General features: G+C 43.2%; 1 protein-coding gene across 1 annotated transcript in view; it reads right to left on the bottom strand.

Moving 5' to 3' along the window:
* Positions 1-1,616: 1,616 nt before the first annotated feature.
* Positions 1,617-26,092, bottom strand: part of LOC129456323 (zinc finger protein 469) — a 64,052-nt gene continuing 39,576 nt past the window's right edge. Inside the window, exon 3 of the mRNA XM_055222515.1 lies at positions 1,617-13,825. Within this exon, the coding sequence (XP_055078490.1) occupies positions 2,622-13,652 (11,031 nt within the window). The 5' untranslated portion in view covers positions 13,653-13,825 and the 3' untranslated portion in view covers positions 1,617-2,621. The remainder of the gene's footprint in view (positions 13,826-26,092) is intronic.

Here is a 26,092-nt window from a genome sequence, read left to right as displayed (position 1 = left end):
ACATGTTGAATAATAACTCGCCATGCATTATCTACCTCAGCACGACAATAATAAACTGACTTTTAAAAATGGCTGCCACGTTCTCTTTCATTTCATTTCACAGTAGTTGTTTATGCCCCAGGCCTCTGCAAAGAAAATAACAGTTTTGTTCCTCTTGTGTCTCTCTCTTCTCTCAGGATCCATCCGTCAGACAGGTGCAAGTCCCGCCCTCCGTCAGCTGTTTCCTGAATGTGCCGCCGTGTACTATGGCTTTTTATTCCTATGTGATGGTGTTCACAAATGTTCATGTAGGGATACAAGCCATGCTATACGTGGTGAGACAGCGGCCGATGGACGACCCCGAAGTACACTGACTTACACACTGAAAGAAAGTACAAGCATGTATGGGCCACTTGAATCTGATTTGACAATTAAAACCTAGATTATTGCTCGTTTCAGATCTTTCAGAAATGCAGATCTTTGCTGTGATATGGCGACTTAGGGTCTAGTCACTGATACAAATGATGATGAGTCCATTAATTAATTTGCCTTTTAGATTTTTATATATGAAAATGTCATGTAATCAATAGACGAGTCTGGCTCTTGCCCCCGTCCCTGAGTATAATATCATCATATTTTATAATTGGAAAACCACCAACTGACATTTTTGACCATTTTCACAATAACTTAGCTCAAAATATGAAGGTAAATCTTCTGGTGGAGGGTCTGCCAATCATGTCTCCATGGCAGTGGTGGAAAGTAACAAAGTAACACTGATACTTAAGTACTTTTAGGTATCTATACTTTACTTATCTACATTTTACAGGAAATACTTTGTACTTTTACTTCACTACATTTGAGAGCAGGTATTCCACTACTTTCTACTCCACTACATCTTTGAACAGGAGTAAAAAGTAAAAGTAAAAAGTACTTTTCATATGATTTGAGGGGTTATTACCATGTTCGTGGAAACATCCTGACTAAAGTTTTCGAGCTCAAGCTTCGGCTTTGAGCAAAACTAAATAAATACATCAAATTCATAAGAAAAATTAGGCGATTGACTCATATTGCAACTGTTGACCAAAATATCTTTCCTGTTTTAATCAATATCACTTTTTTTTTTTACACGTACAACACTTGGGTACTTAAATACCTTTCCTGAAATAGATTTTTCCATGTGATATTTTTGCTTTTTCTTGAACTTTTTACCACTGTATCTGGACTTTTACTTAAGTACTTCATCTACCACTGCTTCATGGAGAGGTTATTGTTTTCCACAGTATGGCATTAATCTTAAAAATGTACAGATGTATAGAAACAAGTTCGAAACACCTTGAATTTGATCTAAAAATGAACTTTAACTAATGATTTGGCTAATTAACTGACTAACTATTAAACCAGTAATTATATCTCATATTAGCAGTAACACTCTCAGCTGAGTTACTTTTTGCAGTGCTTGGGGAATGGTCGCTGCAGGTTTGAAGATGTTAAACTAAAGTGAGCCTTGGATTATGCGCACCTGTTTTTGCCTCTAGGCTCTAGGCGTTCTCACTGCTTGATGTGAACGGTGACAGCAAAGGGACTCACAACATTTGAAAAAAACAACAACAAAAACAACAGAAAACAGATGACTTCGATTGCAATACAGATCTTTAATAACAACAATAAAGGCACTTAGTGGACCACTTAACAATTCGCAAGGGGCACCTCACTTTCCCTTTTCTTCTTACTCATTTGCACATTATTAAAATAAAACTTTGTCATGAAGCATTACACCAACAATTCTCTATAGCTACAATATAATACAAAAAGGTATAAACAAGTATGAACAAAATAAAGCACCTTTTGCTGTTCTAAATACTATTTATAATAAACACTTGGGTTTTACAGACACAGATATGAGTTTGTCTTGATTGCGGTATGGTGGTTTCAGTGCACAAATACAGGTCTTTGGAATGGTGTCCTTATATGCACCTGAGATTACATTATAGGACACTTGGTGAGATGTACCAGCCTACATACGGAGGAGTGTTGTTTGCACAGTATTTTGAATTGTCTACAGAAAACCAGTATAAAAAACAAAATGTGTAGTACTGTAACTGCTACAGAAAGTCTTCCCTTCCGAGAACATTGGCATTCACATTACAATAAAACACAACGTAGCACCAAGTAATTGATGATAATATGATGAATGTCAATGCAATACAGTAAAATTGGACAGTATACACAAGTAGGATTATGCATGTATGAAAAGGTGCGCAGACAAGAGTCCAAGTCAGCCATGATGTCCTTTGGTCCATTCTGACACTTAAAAACATATGGGCAATGCAAAATGAACATGCATCTTTTAAAACAGACAATATTTTACTTTTCTTTTCAAGTATTATTTTTTTTTAACTTCCCTTTATGAAATATAATCTCTATAAGCGGTACTATTGACAATGAAAAAGCAGTAATGGTTTTCCCACTATTCATTTCATCTATTAGTCCTCACATTTGTTTAATATAAAACATAAAGAAGACATAAAGTGACTACGTTAAGTGTTTAAAGATAGCATTTCACAGAAGAAGCTGTGCAATCTCTTTCACCAGAATCAACAGCCATTAAATAGTCCATTTTTCACACATTTCCCATAATGACATTAGTTTATGGATTCAGATGTGTCCTTTCTTAATGGGATCTTGAAGCTGGTGAGTTTTTGGCCAAACAGCTGGCTCAGGAGGTGGTTCTGCGATTCAGCTGTCCGATACGAATGACTGTCCATAGCTCTCACGCCTATCTTCGTCTTAGATTTGTTGAAAGAATTGTTCATCGGAACTTTAGAGATGGGCGAGTGCAGAGGACGCCCCATAGTTCCTTTTTTGGCTTTGAAATCTACGTTTAGCGAATTCACAACTTCGCTCTTCTTTGGTATGCAGCTTTCAAGTAAACTTTTCTTGGACTGCATGTTGGAAGTCTTGCATTTGGATATGATCTTGTTGCTCCCGATGTCGCCGTGCATGGAGGAGAGCACGGCGTAGTCGTTTGGTCCGTCCGACTTCCTTTGAATTGTCATAGATTTTCCGGGTCGGAATTTCTTCCTGGCCTGCGCCTCGATGTCGAAGTTTTCCTGCGTGACTGGAGAGGAGATTTTTTGCGAGCTGTGAGAAGATTTAATGTCTTTCCTCTTTTTCTGCAGTTTAGGAGGTTCTTTGTCTTCATTTTGCAGACCATTTGAGACTCTGGGTTGCGTTACAGATGTTGATTTGGAATGATCCGATGCTTTCACTCTGTCTTTGCTACTGCCGTTGTTGTCTGGCTCCGTCCTAACACCGGCAGTTTGTTTTTTAGTGTCACCGTTGGAGGATTTTGAAGCTTGAGGCCTCTGCTCCTCCTCTCTTTGTTGCTCTGATAAGTTGGTAGTTAACTGATGTACTTTTGGCTCATGTGTTTTGAAATTTGTGACATTTTCTTTGACATTAGAAATAAGAGGGATATCTTCTTTTTCTGCTGTGACATTGCCAGATAATTCATCACCTTTCGCATTAACAATCTCCACCTCCCCATCGCTTTCTTTGGACGCTGCTCGAATGCATACTGACTCATTCTCCTCTTTCACATCACATGCTTCGCTAATCAATTTTCCATTACCCTCTTCATCAGGATTAGGTGAAAGCGCTGGCTCAATTTCCTCTTTGGGCAGATCTGTGCTGCTCATGTGAATGCATTTCCCCAGCTCGATAAGTAGCTCAGAGTAGTCTTCGGCCACGTCTTCTGTCTTTACATTGTTGCTTGCGTCATTGTACTCGTTCACAGTCGTTTGAGTGGAGTCGTCGGCCATGGATACGCATGACTTGGAAGGTTGAGTTTCAGAGTTTTGGTGCAACGGACTGACACTGGCGATCCCGCTGTCTGAGCTGTTTTCAGGCAGGCTGTCAGAAAGAAGTCTCCTCTTTTTACTTGCAGGAGAGTCACATTCATTGTCTTCTGTGATGGATGCTTTGACAGGCCTCAGAACACCTCGGAATTTAAAGATTTTGTTTCCCCCAAGTAGATGCTTTTCCATGTGTCGGTCAAATTGCTCTTTTTTGGAGAAAGTGTAGTTACAAGTGCTGCAGATAAATGACTTTTTGATGACATGCATTACATCCGCGCAAAGCTCACACGTATAGAGGGTGGTGTGCTTTGAATCCAGCTCATCTGCGTCTTCATGCTCTCGTCTCAAATGCTCTTTCAGCTCCTGGGCCTCTTGATATGAAACAGGGCACTTGTGACAGAGGAAGATTTTCTCTAAGTTGTGCACTACTAAATGCCTCTGCAGTTTGAAGGGCTTGGGGAACTGTTTCCCGCAGTGGTGGCAGTCTCTGGAGGGGTCTTTGCAGTTGGGATGGATCTCCACATTTTTAGGCGTGTCGACTTTGTGCAGGACCTCAAGCGGAGTCAAAATACCCGGCCTCCCGCAGGATACACTACCACTTTTAACTTTATGAACTTTTGACTCCTCCGTCACGCTCTCCGAAGCACCATTTTTGTCCTGTTCTTTTTGCGCTTTACTGGATTCTCTGCTGACTTTGCTGGGCCGATGTTGCATGATAGAGGTAATAAAATTCTTCACAGCTGTCTCTTGCATGATGCCAGAAATACCCAGCATGGAGCCTTGCGTTTGACCTCTGCGGGCAAACTGAGTGGCGTGCTCTCGTAAGTGCTCATTGTACATCCACACGTCCGATATCTCCTTTAGGCACATGCCACAGGTCCATATTCCGCTTTTGTTTTTAGCGTGTTTCTCCCACAGATGGTCACGGAGCTGCTCCCTAGAACTGAACTTGCGCTGTACACACATGTAGCAGGTGGGGGGAGGAGAGGGGTTGTGAGAGAGCTTATGGAAGTTGAGCTCGCCCAGTGTGAGAAACCAACTGAAGCACACTTTGCACTTGTACTGCTTGTCTTTGACCTTCATGCCGCCATCTTGACGCTTGCGGCCACGACGCTCTTGGTGCTTGTTGGTCTTGTCCTCTTCCTTTTTCTCAACTTCTGCTGCTTCGATAGGAGGAGCTAATGTTATGTCCTTCCCAGAATCAAAGAATTGAATATCGGGCAGCTGGAATGTTGTATTAATATTTTGAATGTCAATACTGTGCAGGTTTTGTATGCTTTCGTTCACTCTTGTTTCTATGGGGTCAGTAGAGAGAGGTGGCGGAAATGGGCCTGTTAGCTCGTCTTCAGTTTTACAAGTGCTGGGGTCAGAGCTCATGGCAGAGTTTGAATTTAATCTGCTGAAATGTAATAAGGACTTATCAATGGTGCTCTCTAGGCCATTCAAGAGACTACTTTGAATCTCTTCAACATTCTCATCTTGATTTTGTTTACTTTCTGTCTGCGGAAGTGCGTCGGCCTTGAGAGCACTGTTGTGGCACATATTTAGCATAATGGCATCGTCAATAGAAATTGTCTCATACTGACAGTGAGTGGTTGGGTTGTCACTGAAGGCTGCTGCTGTCTGCTCCGCTTGGCCTTCGATAAACTGTTCCACGTTGCTAATAGGGACACTGGGGTCAGTTTTTTGCTTTTTGTTTCGCTTTGTATAAACCCGTGGGCACTTTTTTCTCTTTGCTTCTTCATCTCTGGGAAAAAGTTGTGAAAATGTATTGTCGTCATCGAATATCGCTTTCAAATCTGGGTTTATGACAGGTGAGTCCATAGGGGGGCAGCTGGATTGAGCATGGTTGTCAGTCGAGTCACTATTGTTCTCGCTTTTGATGTCCATTGCAGCATTTTCACAAATCTCTTGCTTCTCTCCTCCATCTGAGTTATTCTCCACACTTTCCCCCACACATTGTCCAACTAAATCACTGTTCACACATATAGGATTGTCCATGCCTTTATCTGTGCACATTTCACAACTTGCAATCACATTCTCGTCCTCATTGTATTCTGTGGTTTGGTTTGGTTTTTCCGTCTCTTTTGTAACTGGTTGAGATGTAAAATTTTCTGTTACACATTCAGGGAATTCTTCCATTTCACTTGCTGCTTGTTCAGTTATGTGCACTTGATTCTCTAGTGATTTAGACTGCACTTGTAATGCATTGTTTTGAAATTCAGGAGTGATAGCTTGCAGTATGTTTGTCTTTAATATATTTAGAAGCTGATCGGAGAAGGGCTCAGCTGTGATGTTTACCTCTGTGTTTTTGCTCCTTTTAGCTTTGCTCGTCTTCTTTACTTTTGGGGTTTGCGGGTCTATTTCATTCACTTTAATTGCACTTTTCTCATTTTGCATTTCTTCCAAACCAGTTTCTACAGCTTTAGACATATCAATAGTCTCTGTAATTGCTTCCAAGCTAGTATGTGAATCATCTTTATGTGTCTTCTCTATAGGGTCAAAAATAAGAAGAGTTTCTGGCTGGCTGGTTAATACATTTTGAATGCCAGCGTGTTTTTCAGCCCGTATTGAATGCTTCATAGCCTTATGCCTTTTTAACCCTGGTACAGTCCTGAAGCACATGAAACAGATTTCACACACAACTTTCCCCTGCTGAGCATTCGGCACCTTCTTCGCCATATCTTGTTTGTGAGCTGTTGAACCCTGGCCAGTCTCTATTGTTAGTAGTTGCTTGTCGGACGGCTCCGGGAGAGACTGAATTTCATTTTCACAGATGATCTTTGGTGTGGGCGGACCATCTGAAATGTTTTGTGTGTTGTCTTCAGTAGATACCTCGTTGGAGTTAGCTTTCTCAGTTTCGGTCATTATGTTTTCAGCTGCATTGTGGCAATCCTCCAAATGACTTTTTAGTTCAGAAGCCAAAGAAATGCTTTCTGAGGGGACATGCAATGAAAAACATGTGAGTTGCTCGGTTTCATTAATTGGCACAGGGTCATGGGATGAAGTCAGCTCAGGGGTCAGGTCTGGTTTGTTTTTGAAAATGTGTGTAGAATTATTGTTAAGCTCTATGTCTTCCCTTTGGTCGCTGTTATCATCAGACTGCTGCACTGGTGAAATTGGAATATAATCGTACTGATGTAGCTTTGGAGGGTCATCTGATATGCTGCTGTAGTTTAGTGGGCTCAGCTTCAAATCATACATTGGATTTGTCTTTTCCAGACTTTCTGATGCTTCCGATACCTCTGGGCCAGTTATGGATAGAGGCGAGGGGACGCTGGCTTTGGAGACTTTACACTCGATAATATCCCCCAGGTCAGGGTGAGGTGGGCTTATCTTAGAATACTCAATCTCTGCTGCTGCTAACAGCTCATTGTGATTGTCATCTTTGTCCAGAGGTGATTTCATCTCAACAGACTGATTATTGCTTGCGCTGGCCTGTGCATCCTCTCCATTGTCACAATGCGTTACATGTGCCTGGTCTGAGGTGGTCAGGAGGGAAATGCTCGGCTGGGTAACATGCATAAAGAGACAGGGACTGTCTTCTATTTCTCTGCATGGGGAGTTCTGTCTGCTGGCCATGAAATCAACAGGAAGTTGCTCTTTGATGTCTTGGACATTTAGAATCTCCTGTTTCTGAATGCTGTCAAATTGTAGCTGTGTGTCATGTTGTAATGGGTTGTTAAATGGATCCACTTTGCTGCAGTCTGTGTCCATCAGGCTTTCTGAGGACGAGAGGATTAAAAGATTGGCTGTTTCTGTCGTCTGAGCACTGGGGAAAGGTGAGCACTGATCAATGTTTTCTTCATTTGTTTCAGCCAGTATCGGGCTGCAGGGTTTATATGTTGTGATTAGTTCTAATGACATGTCACCTCCCAGATTAGAAAAGTTATCTTTTGCCACACATTGTGAATATTCATTATTGTTCATTTCAATATGTGCTGAAATTGTGTTGGATTGCGCAATTAATATTTGTGTGACACTTTCTTCTTTCTCGTCAGTGTGCAATGAGACATCCAGTAGAGCTGGTGTGAGCGGATTGTCATCACACTGACCAATGATTCCTTTCACAGCCTCTGCGTCCTCGTGTCTCATGCTTAAATGTTCTAAGCTGACACACGTGTTTTTTAATAACTGTTCATTTTCCTCTGCACTGCTGCTCCCCTGGGCCTCTTTCACCACACGTGGGTCAAGTGTCATGTCTCTGGGGCCATCATCAGGCTTGATAGAATCACTATTTTCACTGATACAATCCTTCGATAGGACTTTGTCTCCCGCCTCTTCCCTACTATTGTTTTCAGTGGGCATGTCTGGTTCAGATGAAATTGGCTCGATTCCACAGACGGCGGGGTCATTGCTTTCGGAGAGAGATGAGTGTGACTCATTCAAAATGAATTCAATCTCATCCTTCCGCTCATTGATATTTGGAGGTGATAATATATTCGCCTGCCTAGTAATTGCTTCCTTTTCACTCTGATCTTGTGTCTCAAACGCATCGGTTGTCTGACATTCAATTTCTTGATGTTGTTGACTCATGAGAGAAGTGGCACTGGGCTCTTTATGTTCTGTGATAATAGCATCTTCTTTGAATATAGAATCAGAAATCACCTCCAGGCTTTTCCTAAGGTTTTCAGCATATCTCCTCTGCTCCAAAGCGTCCTCTTTTGTTTCAGCAGACACAACTCTCTCCACCTTTTCCTCCTTGGTGTTAATTAAACTCAATCCATTGTTCTCTTTTTCTGTCAGAGGTTCAAGGACCACTGCTTCACTCCGGAGGGGAGTGGGGGGGCTTGTGTGTTCCCCTATGAGCTCAAATGGGAAAGGACTGGACCAGGGGAGAGCCGATTCAGTGTAGTGCTCACTGGGAAGGTTGGCTATGGGTGGATTTATAGGCTCCACTGGGCAGCTCATGTCCAAACTGGAACTGTCATTTTCACTCTCATCGCTTAGACGAAGTGGCGAGAATTTGCTCATCTGGAGAGGTTTGGGGGAGTCTTGTACAAGCAGTGGTGGGCTCTCCAACTTCGTCGTCTGCAGCTGATTTTCAAGCTCATTTACTATTCGCTTTATCTCCAACTCATCATCGGAAACGCAGTTGTTCAGGTTGCCGCTGTAGTCCATAATCTTCTCCGGTAGAGACAGGGAAACGTGATTGTAATCTGCTTTCTTTTCCCCTGATTTTTCCGCTTTGTACTGTGATATCTCATCCGGTAGGACAGGGCTAACAATCATGCTCCAATCTCTTTGCTCCAGAAATGGGGAGAAAGTGGAGACAAATTCTTCCTTTTTGGTCGTAGTGTTTTCTATGGTGTGGAATGCCTCTTTCTGCATGGGCATATCCGAGTAAATCCCGCTGTCAAATCCGGCCAGTTCTCCAAACATAGATGAGGTGTCAAAGGAGAGAGGGGATTTGATGAGGCCCTGCTCCGGCTCTAGACTGTAGGGCATAAGGTGAAGCGTATCTTTTTGAATGAGCGCGTCTTGTGGTTCAGATGGGGACAAACAGACACTATCCATCAGCGAACTACAAAGGGGTGAGGCCTTGTGTGTGTCTAGGTCATTGACTAAAGTAATGGGTTCTTTCAGTGCACTGTCATTCTGTTTTTCAAATGCCCCCGAAGTGGATAAATCAGACTGGGTGACACCAGACTCCCCTCCCTTTTTACTCCCTCTCTCTGTGGAGGAATCGGCCTTTTTGTGAATGCTCAGAGATTGGGTATCGTTGTGTAGTGGCTTGTTACATTGTTGTTGGTCCTCCTGCGCGGCACACACATTGACGGTTTCATTTTGGCTATTTTTATCCACACTGCTTTGTGAGTCTTTGCTGAGGAGCTTGTCTTTTGTTTTCGATGGGGAGTTTTTCCGCTTTTCCGCACTTTTTGTCGTGTCTGCTGCTTTCGGTGTATCAGAAACTTGTGAGTGACATTTCTTTGGACTCTCCACTGCCTCTTTCTTTTCCGAAACAATAGCTTTGTCAGAGTTGTATTTCTTGACAGACTTGGTGAATGTCAGTGCTAGTTTGCTTGACTCTTTACATAATTTGTAAGGGGACGACCTCTCATATGTTCGGTGTTCCGCTGGCTCTTTCTTTTTCACGTCAATCTTCTTTTCACAGTCCGAGTCGGTGCGGTCAGTGCTTTTGGGACTGTTGGTGCCATCGCTCACGGATGTACTGAGATCGCTGCTTGTTGATGATCTACTACTTCTTCGCTTTAATTTGGGTTTTTCTGGAAACAGTGAAAGCTCCTCACTTTTCTTCACCTCAAAACATTCTTTCGACTCGTGCCTCCATGCGGCCTGGTCTCTGTCACTCCTCGCCCGCCACTTGCACTCTTTGGTATATGTATATTTGCACCGGCTACTTTGGTTCAACCTTCCTTGGCTTGCAATTTTCACCGGTTCACATTCATCGTCAGAATCGGATACATAGTCATATTCCCCGAAAGCTGGGTTCTGTACAGTAGGCGTCAGTCTCTCCATCACTAAGGAAAACTGCAGATTTTTAGTGCCTTTGACATGAAGCTTGTGGAGCTTATTTTTCTGTTGCACTATTTTATGAATCAGTTCTTTGCTCCAGGATCCCCCAGCGGTGTTTTTTCGCTTGCTCTCCTTCACGGTGGGTTTGGAGGTCGGTGATAGAGAGGCCTGAGAGGAGGGGCCGGACCCATTTTCTTGGAAGCCCTTTACCTCGCAGCGCTCGGAGAACTTACTGGATAGCACAAGTCGCTGAGTGTTTTTGTCCTCACTTTTACACAGTTTTCGTGTCTCTTTCGCTTTGCCATCCTGTTCCCGTGCCTTCTCCCTTGAGGCGCCTCTTGAATTTTTATGAGAAACTTCTTTTTTAATGTTAATTTTCTCATCTTGTTCTAAATTCAAAGAGATCTTTTCTAATTTGCATTCTGTGTACTGTTTCTCACTGTCAGGGCTTTCCTCGTCTGAATCATAAAAATACTTTCCCTGTGTAAAAGATCTGTCGGAATCGGCTTTTGGTTTACTTTTCTTCTCACATTCTTTTGTTTTCAAAGATTGTTTAGTCGATGTTGTTTTGACGTTGTTTAGCTCATCGTCACCAAATGCATCAATAAAGCTACTGTCTATTTCAGCATTGTCAGACTGATAGCCCATTCCGTTCAAAGCCTCCGTAATTAAGCTGTCTAATTTGGCGTCCTCCATCTCCAGCTCGGGCAGAGGCACAGGGAGATTCCCAGAGCCAGTAAACAGATTGAGTTTCATGGAATCGTCCTTGTTTTCTCCTTTAGTGTCAGGAATAAGCTCTCCATTTTTATTTAACCCCAGCAGTGACAGGTGGAGTTCAGACGGACAGCGAGGCAAAGATATATTTGAACATGCAGAAATGTTTTTCACTGGTTCAGTATTAAACTTTTTACTATCATCTATTTTTGATATCTCCTTTAGCTCGTTCTGTGCAAATGCATGCTGGGAGCAGTATTGCTTGTGGCCCAGAAAGGAAGCCAAGTTGTTGAAATTCTGATCACACTGCTTGCACGTGAGGAGCACGTCTAACTGATCGAGATTAGCCGTGGCTAGTGAGGTGGCTAACTGGTGTGCGGAGTAGGGAGGGGGAGGCTGGTGATGCTCCACTCCAAAACTGTCAATGTAGGTTTTGTTTACATCCATGGAGCTCTTAGTGTGCACGCTGTTATGTAAGTAGCCCATCATGTCGTCTTTGTTCCTGTCTGCTGTGTACGGTAGAGCTCTGTCGGAGTGGAACGTGTGGGGGTGGCTGCTCAGGTGATCGGAGGTGCTTTTGGCTTGAGCTGGATGATAAAAGGGGAGAGGGGGGGCTGGCTTGGACATTTGGCTTTCCTCTGAGCTGAAGTTAACTGGGCTGGTGGAAGCAGGGGAAAGAGACGAGCAGGTGCTACTGGAAGCGGGGTTATGGACAGGGGAGGGCAGGGGGGACTCGTAGGGTGATACCATCATGAGTCCCATGGGTGGCACTTGCAATGGTGGGTAGCTGTAGTTTCTCGATGATGTTGTTGTGAGGGGCTGGTTAAGGCCGAAGTACACAGTTTTATTTTTAGACTCACAAACTTGTGTATGGCTCATTTCCACTTTAAAAGTCGAGACAGCACTAGTGCCATGTTTGATGGGCTCTTGTCTCCCGTTTTGAAATGTGCTGGAGTTTTTTAGTGAGCTCGGTTTATGTGACTTATTATCCTCCTGCCAGTCTGAAGGAGACACCATGTAAGCCACTTTCTGATTGCTTATTTGCAGAGACACGTTTTGGTTGTGCATAGAAGTATTTGGCCGTATCTGCTGCCACTGCATCCGGCTGTTTTTAGAGGTGTTAGATCTTTGGTCATGAACGGATTGATTCTGGAACTGAAACTTGTCATTCATTTCATTATACTGTGTGCCTTGATCATTAGACTGATATGTTTTGTTGCTTCCCTCCCAGTTGTGTGGTAATCTACTTACAATCTTATTATTCATGTTTTTGTCAAAATTCACAGAGCCCCTGTGCATGTTGTTGATTGTGGGGTTACCGTTCATTTTTTTGTTCGGAAAGTGCATTTGAGTCCCTGGCCCTTGTGGAAGGCTTCTTGCATAGTGCACACTTCCCTGTAGTGTCCTCTGGTTGGCAGCTGTGTCTTTAGGATGACAGTTCCTCTTACTCCCTGACGCGTCTGTCTGTCCAACAGCATCTTTGCACTCAGGCATCCCAGCCTTGCCCTGCTCCGACTGCTGCGAGCTGGAGCCGGAGCTGTCACTGCTGGCAGAGTCCTCACTCAGACTGGGGCACTGTGCAGAGGAGCCTGCCGCAGGGACAAACGCAGGCTCATTATTGAACTGTGTGCTGCTCTGGCCAACAGTCTGTCCTGGCCCAGAGCCAAAGGGGAAAGAGTGAGAGACATGGGCAGTGCTCAGAGAGTCTGTGAAGTCCTGGGACGGTGCACTTTGTTCACAGGAGAACGCGTCTGAGGCTGACTCCTCCAGCATGTGATATCCATACTGGAACGGACCAGACACAAAGGCACTGGATTTATTATTGTCTGTGAGGGGAGTGGACTTTTGTCCAAAGTTAGCACCAGAGAAAGTTCTGTCTGAAGACTGCCATGTATTAGATCCGCTTATCGGAAAGTCAGTCAAAAGGAGCTGGCTGCCAGCTGGAGCACTATTGTTTTCCATAGAGGCTGGCTGCGGGGGGGCTGGGGGCTGTGAGGTATAGCTTTGGGGGGTGAGGCCCTGGGAGCTCTCCTGAAAACAGCGGCTGTAGCTCAGCTCGTCCTGCTGCAGTTCAGCCTCTCGCTCAGGTAAACTAGGGACGTGGAAGCGGTAGCTGCCCGTAACAGGGCCGCGGTTGGCCTCCAGCTTCTTGGGTGGGGAAACCTTCTGCTGTGGGTAGGCGATCCCAATGGTGGGGTTGGGTCGTGGGTGTGTAATGCTGAGTCTGTACAGCTGCTGTGGGCTGCCGCGCTCAGACTTTCCAGTGCGCCTGCCCTTCTCTCGGCTGCGTCCCTTTCCGCTGGGAGACTGGGGGCTGGCTTTGCCGCTGGGCCAGGTCCTGTCAGAGGAGAACTTGGTCCTGTGCTGCAGAGAGCTGAAGTCGATCTTTCCCGCCTGCTGTGGTCGGATCACAGCCTCGCGCTGCTGCGTAACGTCCCTATCCTTCTCTTTGTCGGCCGGGAGCGCTCGGCTGACTCTGGCCTCAGTGCTGCTGTGTGAAAAGTGCTCGGAAAACTCCTTTGTGGTTTTGTCTTTGTGTGTGTCCAGCGCCGGCCTCTCATCCCGCAGTGTGGACTCGGAGTCCAGTTGTTTGACAGCGTGCTTGTGCTGGCTCTCTCCTGCCATGGTGCAGAATGCTGTGGTGAAGCCAGGTCCTCACAGGGGCTGTCTGGGAGACAAGAGCACCGTCTGCATCAATCAGAACATCTCCAGTGGCAGGGACTGCAGGGACAGGGCTGCTCGCTGCAAGCTCATCTCTTCACTCGCATCGTGGACTATTCATCTGGCAGCACAGGGACCTATGGACACACAGAAAGAAAGTATTAAATAAGCAGGTAATACCATTATAAACAAAATGCTAAATTAAATATTATAAAATGTCTCACTAAGATATATTTTACAAAGAAAAGCAGACATCAGAAGAAGGCAGCAGTATAGCTCGCAGTAGAGGAGTCAGATGTAAATGAAATGACAGTTTCTGCTAATTGCCAGCAGAGAGCACTATTGCCATGTCACACAGAAACTCCCTCAGCACAAAGAGCCTGTGTAATCAACAGGAAATCTTCACACAGCCAACACTCATAGTCCACTTGGAGATGGAACTGACACCGAAATAAGACGACATTTGCTGAAATAAACAGTGTTACGTATGTGAGTGAAACAATGACTGGGGCTGTATTATGGTCAATATTATGCTGCAAACAACCCAATAAAGTGTTAAAGCACAGAGGACAGACTAAACTACAGCTAAAGGGTCCAATACCCAGGGCCAGTAAATGAATCACAGCCTCCTTATGTGAGCAGGGACAATGCCACACTGTTCTAATGCTAGCAGCCTGGATGGTTTAGGGGAATATCGGGGATTAGCCCGTCACCATTCAACTGTTGTGCATCCCAGACAGTTTTCTTTGGCCTTTGGACTCTAGTGCTTTGTGTGGTGAGGTCAGACATGGAGACGCAGCTTGCACCAAAATGCCACTTCTAGAGATGCTAACTAACCAAACCAATGCGTTGTGCCTTGATGTGCTGGCAAAAAGAGTTCAGATTTGTGCTGGAAAACATGAGATTTGGAGAGCATCCAAACCGCTCAAGGGCCCTCCAGCAGAATGCAAAATTCCTGCCAGTTTTACAAGGCAACTTATGAATTAGGAAGGTCTCAACCTGGAAGTCAGATCAGCAGGTTGGCTGCAAACGTGACTGTGAAAAATGTACCATGCCAAATTGACTGCAGGATGACTCCAGATCTGTTTTTTGACATTCTTCTTTTCAATATATCAAACTAAAAGCAGCCTGTGCATTCATTTTAAATCCTGAATACACTGCATTTGATAATAGTATTGTGCATAAGTGGGAAGAGAAGTTAAAATGAATGTAAAATTATTGTTACTTTACAATAAGACTGCAGTATTATTACGTTTGTTATCCACAAAATAACCAATGGTATTAGTCAAAATACTACCACGAGTTCAAAGTAAGTAAGTAAGTATGGTGCAGCACAACTATACCAAGAACAACAATGTATTTAAAATGTTGCCTACTGAGTAAATGTAATTCATTGCCACCCACCTCTTTATGGTGGTGCTAACTATGGTGCACTTTATATGGATAGTCCAGTCCTGTTGCTACAGTGCTATGGCTCTCCTGCTGCCTGCTGCGCTGACTGCTTTACAGTGTAAATAATAGCACAGAGACCCAGACAGTTGGAGCGAGTAGCCTCCAGGGGCACGTTCTCCAGACAGGTGCTCATACGCTGAATTTATTTAGTGATGATAAATCAAGACCATTTAAACCATGAAGGGGTGAGAATAGCCTGGAAGAATAGTAGGTGGACTTATTGACTAAATGTGTGGGGATGTCATGGTTTCATTGGGTTTAATTGCGATTACAATACACATTTTAGAAGAACAATCTAAAATCTTAAATGAATGTAAAACTAGATTTGCAACTAGTTACTAAATAATATCAATATAATCCTAACCCAATCCCAATCCCAATGAAGAAGGGTCTTTGGTTGACCACTGCTCCTGACAAGTTACCTGGCGTTTGCAGGATGGATCAAGTGAAGAGGATACATTTTTCTACAGGAATAATAAAGTATAGGCATATACAATAAATATATACATTTTGTTTCTATTATGGTGCGAACAATTGGAACCATAATGTTAAATGGTCACATTTTTATATAGCGCAGTTATATAAGAACTTTACATCAAGGAACCACTCACCCGTTCACATACACCAGTGCACACAGACACTGGGGGTGAGGGGGGGTTAAGTGTCTTGCCCAAGGACACAACAACAGCATTCATCTGTGGGAGCTATAAACACACTGGCACTGTCCACTCAACTCAACTGTTTATGTCAAGAGCAGGATTTGAACCACCAACCTTCAGGCATCAATGGACAAAAACTCTACAAACTGAGCCGCTGTCACCCTCTCACTATTTCCTCTCACAGATTTGACATAAATGAGAGCTATACCATGCATATATTCTGGCAAGCGTTTCCTTGTCTCATCATCTGGTCGGGGTCCCGGAGATGCGCACAGTGAGGCCTGGTTGTGAAAATTCGCATGCCTCCTTCAGCTTTTACCCCTCCCCCTCCTCCCCCTCCTCCCCCCTCCACCTCCCGCCTCCCTCCTTTCGGCTGTCAGCTGGGCTCACTGCGCTGGGCACGGCTTGATCTAGTGCGCCTCAGTCAACAGTGGCACTCATACATCATGTGAGAGCGTATCTGGGACGAGGCGTGGGGGCGCAGGTTGGATCTGTCCAACAAAAGCAGCAGTATGAAGATCACAGGCCTGTACAGAAGTAGCAGCGCAGTCCCACAATTTACAAAGACGGGGCTGTCATTCATTTTAACTAATGTGTGTAGTATTTATATTTCAATGGGGCAATTTCTAACGCTTCAATTCAACAGTCAAGTATTCCTGATCTAGTTTGAGATCTGGTCAAGTTTAAGGTAATGTCCCTGTAGAAAACTTGATGAAGGATGAATAAATGAATGAATGCAACTGCAATACACCCGTCAATGTAAGATCTTGAACCAGTATCAGTAGCAGCAGGGCCGGCCCTAGCTTTCAGGGGGCCCTAAGCTGAATTTGTATCTGGGCCCCCCGGCAGCGGACATATCCTGGCTCAGGTATTGGTGAGTCACATTTGACAACATTATGACTCTGCTCTCATCACCTTGACCGATTGTATTTGTGTTTATATGATCAACATCAGACTGAAAACATTCGAAATGTCACAACTACCACAGTCACAAGAACAGAACACAAACATATAACGGGAGATTCCAGATTTGTGAAATTCTAGACAAGAATGTGTTCCAGTTGGCGACAGTGGTCTTACATTTACATTTTAAAGGGTCTTTGCACCAGTGTAAACACATAGCTGCCCTCACCTCTGCCCGACTGAAAAACAAACGTAGGCTGCACTAAATATTGTGCTACTATAGAAATAAAACAAAATGTAATTGTTTTAGAGGGACATGGCTGCTGTAAACACACAAGCCTTGTTTCCAGTAAAACTTTATATATTCTATTATTTTCAATATAAATGTATGAGCTCTTGCTAGCCACGGGGCCCTAAGCAGCTGCTCAATATGCTGCGGCCCTGAGTACCAGTGTGGAGACATACACCCAGACACAGTAGGAACATGCAAACTCTACACTGGCCCATGTGGTGCCAATGCAATCCAACTTTGGTGAAGCAGAACAGCAAAGTAAATATATGTGAGTATGAGCCAAAACAAGTACTGTTGGTAAAATCCTCCAGGTAAGGTAGTCCTGACCAAGTGTAGCACAAGATCTGGAGATGGGTCACTTCTTCTGCTAAGATGATAAGACAAAGGATGGGTCAAATGCAGAGGATATATTTCGCTACGGGAACAATTAAGTGTACCTTAACCAATATTTCCAGAGAATCTATCAAACTCTGCATGAAAACACACCACTAAGAACAGCTGCAGCACAAACTCGATGGCAGATCCAGTAGTGACAGAGTTCAAAGTACCACTGTGCATTACCTGCTGCTTTGCTTCAGGCTATAGCTAACATCAAAGTAGCTGGAAAATGACAAACGCTCAGCAAATAAATGATTTAGTATAAAGTCAAATTTAATTTATAGTTCATGTAACAGATTTAAAACTTTAGCTGCCCATAAAAGTCAACAAAAAACAAATATACAGATAAAGATACATGGGAAAGTGATGTATATTACAAGTCTACGTGATGCATATTACAAGTCTTGGGCAAATTAGCCAATAACTTGACTTATTACCATATGGACTTGATAGATACTTGAATAATCTGTAATACATAGATAGATGGATAAATATGATACTGAAAAAGGTCTATTTCCCAACGTTGGACTGTGGCAGGATTAGTTCACACGCTTCTCGCCTGTGAACTCACCAGTTTAGCAGTATATTGGTGCTTGGTGGTAATTTCCAGTTTTATCTTGCAAAGTTGGATTGAGCATAAAGAATTTTCAGTGGTGGCGGAATTGCAAGTTGGGCACAACTTATCAAATCCTGTATACACTGGTCTCAAATTTGTTCCATAAAATGTGTTTTAGAGGCATTTTACAAGTCAATTAAGGCAGTGTGTGTGTGAGGGGAGGCATGGAGCTCTACCACAACGGCCCGACTCGGAGACTGCTGAGTCGAGAAGAACGCAACAACTGTGGTGAAGGTGCATGTCTATAGGAACAAGAACAGGAGGGTATAGAAGCCAGATGACTGTTACTTTAAAATAATATGGGTTTAGAAGAAGTAAAAAGTAGTCAGACAAATAATTACTCAAGTTGGTCATCTAAATTGAGTGGTAATTCAGGAAAATGTGTGTAATCATCTACTTAAATGTACAGTATGTAACTTTCTGGAGGTGGAATGTCAACTGCAGCCTACTTTGGAACGTTCTCCATGGAGATAGATAAGCCATACTGTGAAAGATTAAAGCCAAAGCGACACCATTTCCATAGAAAGAGGCAAGTGAAAACCTTCAAGACCAAATAAGAGTCAAGTTTGTGGAGATGCGAGCCCACACACAGTAATGAGGCGTGTTTTTTCAGACGTTTTCCGTGCAACAAATGAAAAAACAAACATGATTTTATTGCCTATTTTTGGGTTAAAATATTGCATACTGTGGCTTTAAAAAAAACACCAAACTTTCAAAACCACTACACACTTACTTTTTAGTAGGAAACCTTTTGATGCAGACCAAACAAACAGTAAATAATGTATGAAATGTGGTGTTTCCAAAGACTATGCCATAAAAATACAACACTTCTTTTTAAGTAGGGCACAAGAAACACAACCTTTCATATCCTTTTCACTTCCCGACTTACACAGAGAACCTAAGAAGAGCAGTCAAAGGTTTTCTTACTTCAAAACATCATTATGAAAAAACTAGTACAACATATTGGGAAAGTTGAGTCAATACATCTCAGTGTAAATGCTAGAAATTATATATGATTTATTACATATTGCCGTTCTACACTGTTGGTAAAAGGTTTCATGACTAAAAACTCAATTTCCGGAAGGCTCTTTCCATGGCCTTCTCATATTGATAGATGTGGTGTTGGCTTCAGTTAAAATACACTGGTTGCATTGCGAAAATCTCTGTCGAATCATTCCTTTAAGCCCATAATTGCTTTTGCAGTTTCACATTTTCCAAGATGGCCAAAGCCCCCTCATAAGCCTCCATATCATTCAAAGTCAGTTAACTTTAGACCATGCCAGGCTCTACAACTCTTTCTATCGGAGTTATTGGACAAATCGTGTTGATGTCTGTCTTGTAATCGCAGTTTGGCTAAGATAAATGACCGTAGCAGACTAGCATAGCAGGTGAGCGCGATTGTAATGAGACATGATTCTGACAACTCCCATGTGGCCGGTAGATGACTTCAAAAAACAATAGTCCCTTTTACAGTGTAGCTAGCAATAACATGGTATTAAAAGGTATTACGAGTTTTCCAGATGTTTCGGCACTGAAATGGTTATCCTGGGTGAGTGTTTTGGAGAGGAGGATGAGCTATGATCAGATGGAGTGTGTAGGAGAGGAGGTTTTGACAGGAGCCGGGGTGGTCAGTGAGGAGAGGAGGAGGCCTGTCTGATGCTACGGGGCAGTTCAAAGTGAGTGATAGAATAGTGCTGAGTAAGCGTTTCCTGGAGGACAGATACATTAGCTAAATAAGTTGGCAAGAGTAAAAAAAATATCATGTCTGGAATCCCTGTATTTCACAGTGTTTACGTTGTGGGCGTTATGGAGTTTAGCAGGAATTGAAATAGAAATAGAAATAATAGAAATAGACTACAGAAATAAAACATTTTAGTCTATAGATGTAGTCACAACTGGGGCTAAACTGGGACTAAACCAGGACCTAAACCAGGACTAAACCAGGACCTAAACCAGGACTAAACCAGAACAAAACCAGGACAAAACCAGGACTAAACCAGAACCTAAATCAGGATCTAAACCAGGACTAAACCAGGAGATAAACCAGGACCTAAATCGAGACCTAAACCAGGACCCAAACCAAGACTAAACCAGGACTAAACCAGGGCCTAAACAAGGACTAAACCAGGACTTAAACCAGGACTAAACCAGGACTAAACCAGGACTAAACCAGGACCTAAACCAAGACTAAACCAGGACTAAACCAGGACCTAAACAAGGACTAAACCAGGACTAAACCAGGACCTAAACCAGGATCTAAACCAGGACTAAACCAGGACCTAAAGCAGGACTAAACCAGGACCAAACCAAGACTAAACCAGGACTAAACCAGGACTAAACCAGGACCTAAACCAGGATCTAAACCAGGACTAAACCAGGACTAAACCAAGACTAAACCAGGACTAAACCAGGACTAAACTAGGACTAAATCAGTACTAAATCAGGTCATAACCCAGGACCTAAACCAGGACTAAACCAGGAGTAAACCAAGTGTGAACATACTCATACTTCATACTTAAGTTTAGATGTCTTTCCTTGAGATTCCTCCTAAAACATTCACTATTGACTAATCCTCCTGACCTTCAGAAGTGCTGAATAAGACTAATGGCTTATTATTGTTGGACGACATTTTGTACACATTTGTTTAATCAGTGTCCACAGAAAAGCCCCGCGGTTGACCCTTTAACACTGTGTATAGATGTGGAGCAGCATCAGGATGTGTGTGCTGAATCAGGCTGTATGTGGCAGATGTATCGACCGTCGTGGCGGCTCAGCTCACACCTCGGCTGCAGTGATGCATTCTGGTCCGGAGCCCTGTGCTTTGTGCTGTCTCTCTGTTTACATCGAGAGAGAGGAAGTGTGGCAGGTGTCAGAAACAAGAGCGTGATTTTTGTATTGATGCTGAAGCATTTAAAGGTGCACTATGTAACTTTTATGGTGGAGGGTCCATCACCTGCTTGTCGCCATAGAGATATCTGTTTTGCCTGGAATGATCCACAGTACTGCATTAAACTTCTCTATGTCACACATTAAATATCTCTATGCATTCTTACAGTGGTCAAGGCCGCCCCTCCATAGATCTGATCTGCAACTCGGCCTCGCTGGTGCCCCCTTCTTATTTCAGTTTAGATCGACACATTTAATACCATACTGTGGAAGAAACCAGGCAAAGCAAAAGCGAGGCAAAAAAAAGTTACATTGTGTATCTTTAAGGACCATTAGTTAACAACTCAAAATAATATACAAGCCTTAAATACCCTAAAAAGTCAAATATTATAGGTTCAAAAAGTAGTGAAAATTACTCAACTTAATATTTTGATTTCTACTCCATTAACACTTGGATCAACCCGCATAAATGAAGCAGGAATTGTCTCTACTGGACTGAGAACTGGTCTTAACCATAGATGAGGACTTCACCAGGACTAAACCAGGTCTAAACCAGTTGTAGCTACGCCGCAGTTTGAGACGCCCTCGCAGAATACAGTGTGGTTGTGTTATGCTGGAGCCTCCATACCTCTCTGTGGTTAGCTGGCTGCGCTGTGGGGAGCGTGGAGGGACGTCTGCCTGTCTCCCTGTGCTGCCTGTGCATGTGTGAGGCAAGACCAGCCCCCACTCCTTTTTCCTCTTTCTCAGACAACGAGTTTTTTCTCCTATTTATTTTTTTCTAACCACATGGTCCTGGACACAGTCAGTTTCCATATTGCTCACCACAGCATTCCACAAACATGATGGAATCTTTGTTTTAGAGTATTTAAAGGTCATTTGTTCCTCATTTTGACCTGGTTTCCTTAAATATATGCTTTACCTGTGTGGCAGGGCATAAATCCACTTATTGAGCTGCTGTAAGAGTGATTAAGGCGAACAGGAAACCAGAGCAGACCCAATCTCCTGACGCATCACCATGATAACCCTAATGAACCCTAATGAACCCTGAATCAACTAAATACCACTCAAGGTTTAATTCTCCCACATTCCTCCCTCTGCATATCAATATTTGCGTGTCCCTTCTCCTGAAAGGCCAAAGTATTTAGTTGCTCCACAGAAGAACCAAAAGTTTGATTAACTGTAAAAGAGCCTTTGTGATGGCAGCAGATTAGACTCATTCTGTCAGTCCTGTGTGAGTATTATTTTGCAGTACTCCACACTTGACTGTTTGTCAGGTGAGACCTCAAACAGAAGGTACAGTGGCCCTGCAGGCAGGCTGCCCTGTGAAGGTGCTCAGAGAAGAAGGTGGTTATGGTGACTGCATCGAAAACACAAATAAACAAATGACACAGAAGAGCTACAGTGGTCCGCGCTCAGAGCAGAGAGGAAATCATAAATCTCTCATTCAACCGTGCTTCAAATCGCTCAGGAGAGTTCAAGCAGCAAAAACAACATAAGCCTTAAACACAAGCCATAAAACAGTCCACAGATGCTGCCCGGCCGATCACACGGTGATTGTCTCATACAGGAGCATTGATCCATGCTGTCGTGTGCTCTGATGTTAGAGCAGGGACAAGGTTCTGGTCCACTGACATACAGGTGCAGATGCATCAGTCACAGAGTGGAGGCAGCACTGAGCACATACCTGTGCAACTCCAGAGCTGAGCTGTGCACGTCTGAACAGCAGGGCCCCGAGGCCCAGCCTCTCGCTGCTGACCCTCACCTCACAGCCATCTTTCAATGGAGCGACTCATTAAGAGCAGCGTGCATGGGCAGGCTGCCCTGTGCTTTGCTTATGTCACTAATCCCACATACTTCTCATCAGACTCCTCTGGCTTCTACTACTCTAATGTTATTAGGCACAAGCATTTACTCCCCATCAGACATGCTTCCTTCTGACAGCACCAAAGTTCACTGATGACTTTAGCAGGCGGCTCTCCGTAAAAGGCTAATGTTTTCAGCAGTCTGGAAATTCTAGATTCCACTGAAAGAGCTAAATGCAAGCTCGCTAACATCTGTGGCATCTGATGTGTTCTGAAGCAGTGACACAAGTACAGTACAAAGTGTATCAGATTTAGTCCTGGGCAGTTGTGGAGGGAGCAGAGCATAACAGGAGCTGTGGCTCACGAGGCGTTTAGAGAAAGTGACCCTCAGCATTGAGTTTAGCTGCAGGCCAGGTCTTCACCTTTGACCTTTGCTGAGACACTGGGGTGTAGGTGGAGCTGTCCTCGTGTATATATATATCTCCTGACACAGCCAAGTTCCAACACGTGAGTGCGAGTGGGGCTTTCCTCAGGCCTGGGCAAAGTGCACTCATTAAATAAACCACATCTGAATGCCAAATGAAACAAACTCATTTTCATCAAATACATTCTGCCAGTGGATACACAGAAGCCATGTTTCTGAATGAACCAAGGATTTGGTACTTACAGCAATTAAGAGAGGCAGCCTTAGACACTGCAATGACAGACTCAGGGAGGACAATTTGTTAAAGGTCCACAAACAGAAGAGTTCATACTTCCATGATATGATCATCATAACCAAGCTAGCACTTGGTACTTATACTACACTAATAAGTTGACTTTTTAAGGCCATACAGACAAAGAACCTAGTACCAATCTTGTCACTCGTACTTCCTCTTCCTCTTTCTCCAACTGCCTTGAGTGAACGACTTGACCCACACTGACCTTTGACCCCAGCCAACTTTCACTGCTAGAAAAAAAGACTCATATTTCTTTGAGGAGACATAAACTTTCCTGTGGGCTTTCAAATCTGTCCAGTAGTGTGTCCCTCATGGGCTACCTTAGTTCACCACCCTAAAACTCTTCAGATGTCTCCAATGTGACCACATATTGTAAAAATGGTAAATTGTTATGTTAAAGTCTCTAGTGTTTTTGATTGAGGTATCTATCTGTGCAGTTATAATATTTCTTTTGATACTATGACCCCCTGCACAGGGCATGAGCACAAGTCTTAACACAGGTTTGGGGTTATGGAAAAAAACAACCACATTTGTTTCCTTTGTAATGATTGGTCTCAAATTGGCTATATTATTTTCATATCATAATAATACTGGGGTTCGTGAAAGTAGACTGAATTTAAAATTAAGTCATAAATGAATGCTTTCCAAATCGCTGTTATTTAACGCACAAAGAAAAGCAATTTACTGCACCAAAGTTCAATGTCTCTGCTCCAAACAAATTGCTTTTGACAATTTGAAACAATTAGATCACAATTTGAGTACAATTTCATTAATTGTCTTGCCCTACTTAAACATGAAATACCAATGCCAAGATCTCCAAAAGTATTGAAATAATCTACAGCCTAACATGGCCTTTGCCTGAGCCAGGATATGACGCATTCACTTGCCTCTGTACCACTGAGTAATAGGTGACTTCAAAACCTAAGTATATACAAAGAAAAGAATAGGCCACCAGATGTAAACTACCATCTCTGTCCTCACCACTACAGTGCCACATGGTCGAAGTGGGCCCTGCTTTGCGTTCAGTCCCTCTCAATATTACCTAAACATATGTAAGCCAATACCAGCATGACTTTTGCCATTACATCATCACAGGAAGTTTCAGTGGGGCTGGGGGTGTCTCAACACTACAAGAATGAGCAAATGATGGACAGCAGTAGCCAAAATAACAAAACTTGAGATGCTCTTTTTGAACGTGAAGTAAGTTAGGTCTTCCCAAGGGTTAAAGTCATATTTCAGTCTTTCTCCAGCCAGGCAGTGACAAAAAAGGGAATTCCAATCCACCGACTGAATGAATGCATTTTCCGACTTCAACCTTTAAGCGAGCTTCCCTTTAAATAGTCTGAGGAAACATCCAAATGACCTAATTACGAGTCAGGCTTTCCTAGGAGCAGGCTGAGGGGATGCGTGAGCCACACTTTAAAAATATACCGTGGGCAGAAGGAGCAGGCTGTGGTGGGACCCAAGCACACATGAGCACTGTTTAGGGCCACGACAATAACACTGGCCAGTCTGTCTGTCTCGACGCTCCCAATGTGAACAAGACTATTGTGCTGCAGGTAAAGGCTTTGAAATGATGGAAAGAAAGAATAAGGGTCAGGTGATATATCAGGGTAAATATTGGTATTGCTGATATCAGTTGGATTGTTGGGTTTCTACTTTTTGTCATCTGCAACGTTTTGAAGACTTTTTCTCTATTCAAAAGATAGAATTGTTAATCGCTATAGGGCAACTTTCCTCATTTTTCTGAAAGCCATAGATTGGTATTTCTTCAGCAGATTCATCCTATTTCTAATGAATGTACAAAAACTATTTAAGAGGTGGACATATATTTACAGATTTGATTGATTTACAATAAGCAGCTCTTAAGGTCAAAATAAGTCTGGTGTGTGCTGTCTGCATCTGCTGAGAAAGCATTTTTTTGTTTGATAATCTGGAAGTACACATTAGCATGCTACTTACTTTTAACATTACTGCCAAGGCAAAACTGTGCACTGGTCTCTGAGGGTTATAAACTTACAAACTCATTGCGGTGAATAAGTAGGATGCTCAGAATGCAAAGGGTCAGTGAGGGAAAAGTTTGAACCACTGCAAACCATTTAAAATGAACTAGTTCTTTTCTCACACTTTTTAAGAGAGTAAAAATCAGGTATAGCAACTTTTTCATTAGCACAGTGACCTGGAGGTGAGGGGGTATGCGTCCTGTTAAATCTCCACACATTCTGGTATATTTATATTTCAATTAAAGCTTCATCAGAGGCCGATCACTGGCTGAAGTTCCTGGCATTCCTGTCGGGTGTTTAAACCATTTGAGCTAAGTACTTGGTCAGTCGATGACCTTTGTGACCAGGACCTTTTTTTATTTGCAGCTGCAAACTATCTATAAATACCTCGACCGGGGGGAGGAGGCACGGTGCTCCAGGCAGTCACCTACCTCAGCACCTCACCTACAACAGTGATGTCATCAGAGGAGACAAGGCCATGGGGTGAGGAAGAGGAGCAAGAAGAAGAGAAAAGTAACAATACACTGAGTTTCTTTAAAAGTTAAAGGGCCATATTATGCTATTCTCTGATCTATGCTATAATATTTTTTCCTCATCACAAACAGACCTGGAGTTTTATTTTGTTTCATTCAGACATGTTCAACACACAAACGCTGCAGATTTGGGCTGAGTTCTTTCAAACAGAAAACACAGC

Source organism: Periophthalmus magnuspinnatus, chromosome 6, assembly GCF_009829125.3.
Source record: "Periophthalmus magnuspinnatus isolate fPerMag1 chromosome 6, fPerMag1.2.pri, whole genome shotgun sequence".
Lineage (NCBI taxonomy): Eukaryota > Metazoa > Chordata > Actinopteri > Gobiiformes > Gobiidae > Periophthalmus > Periophthalmus magnuspinnatus.
Note: the sequence above shows the minus strand (reverse complement) of the source record. Positions and strands in the feature narration are given on the sequence as shown.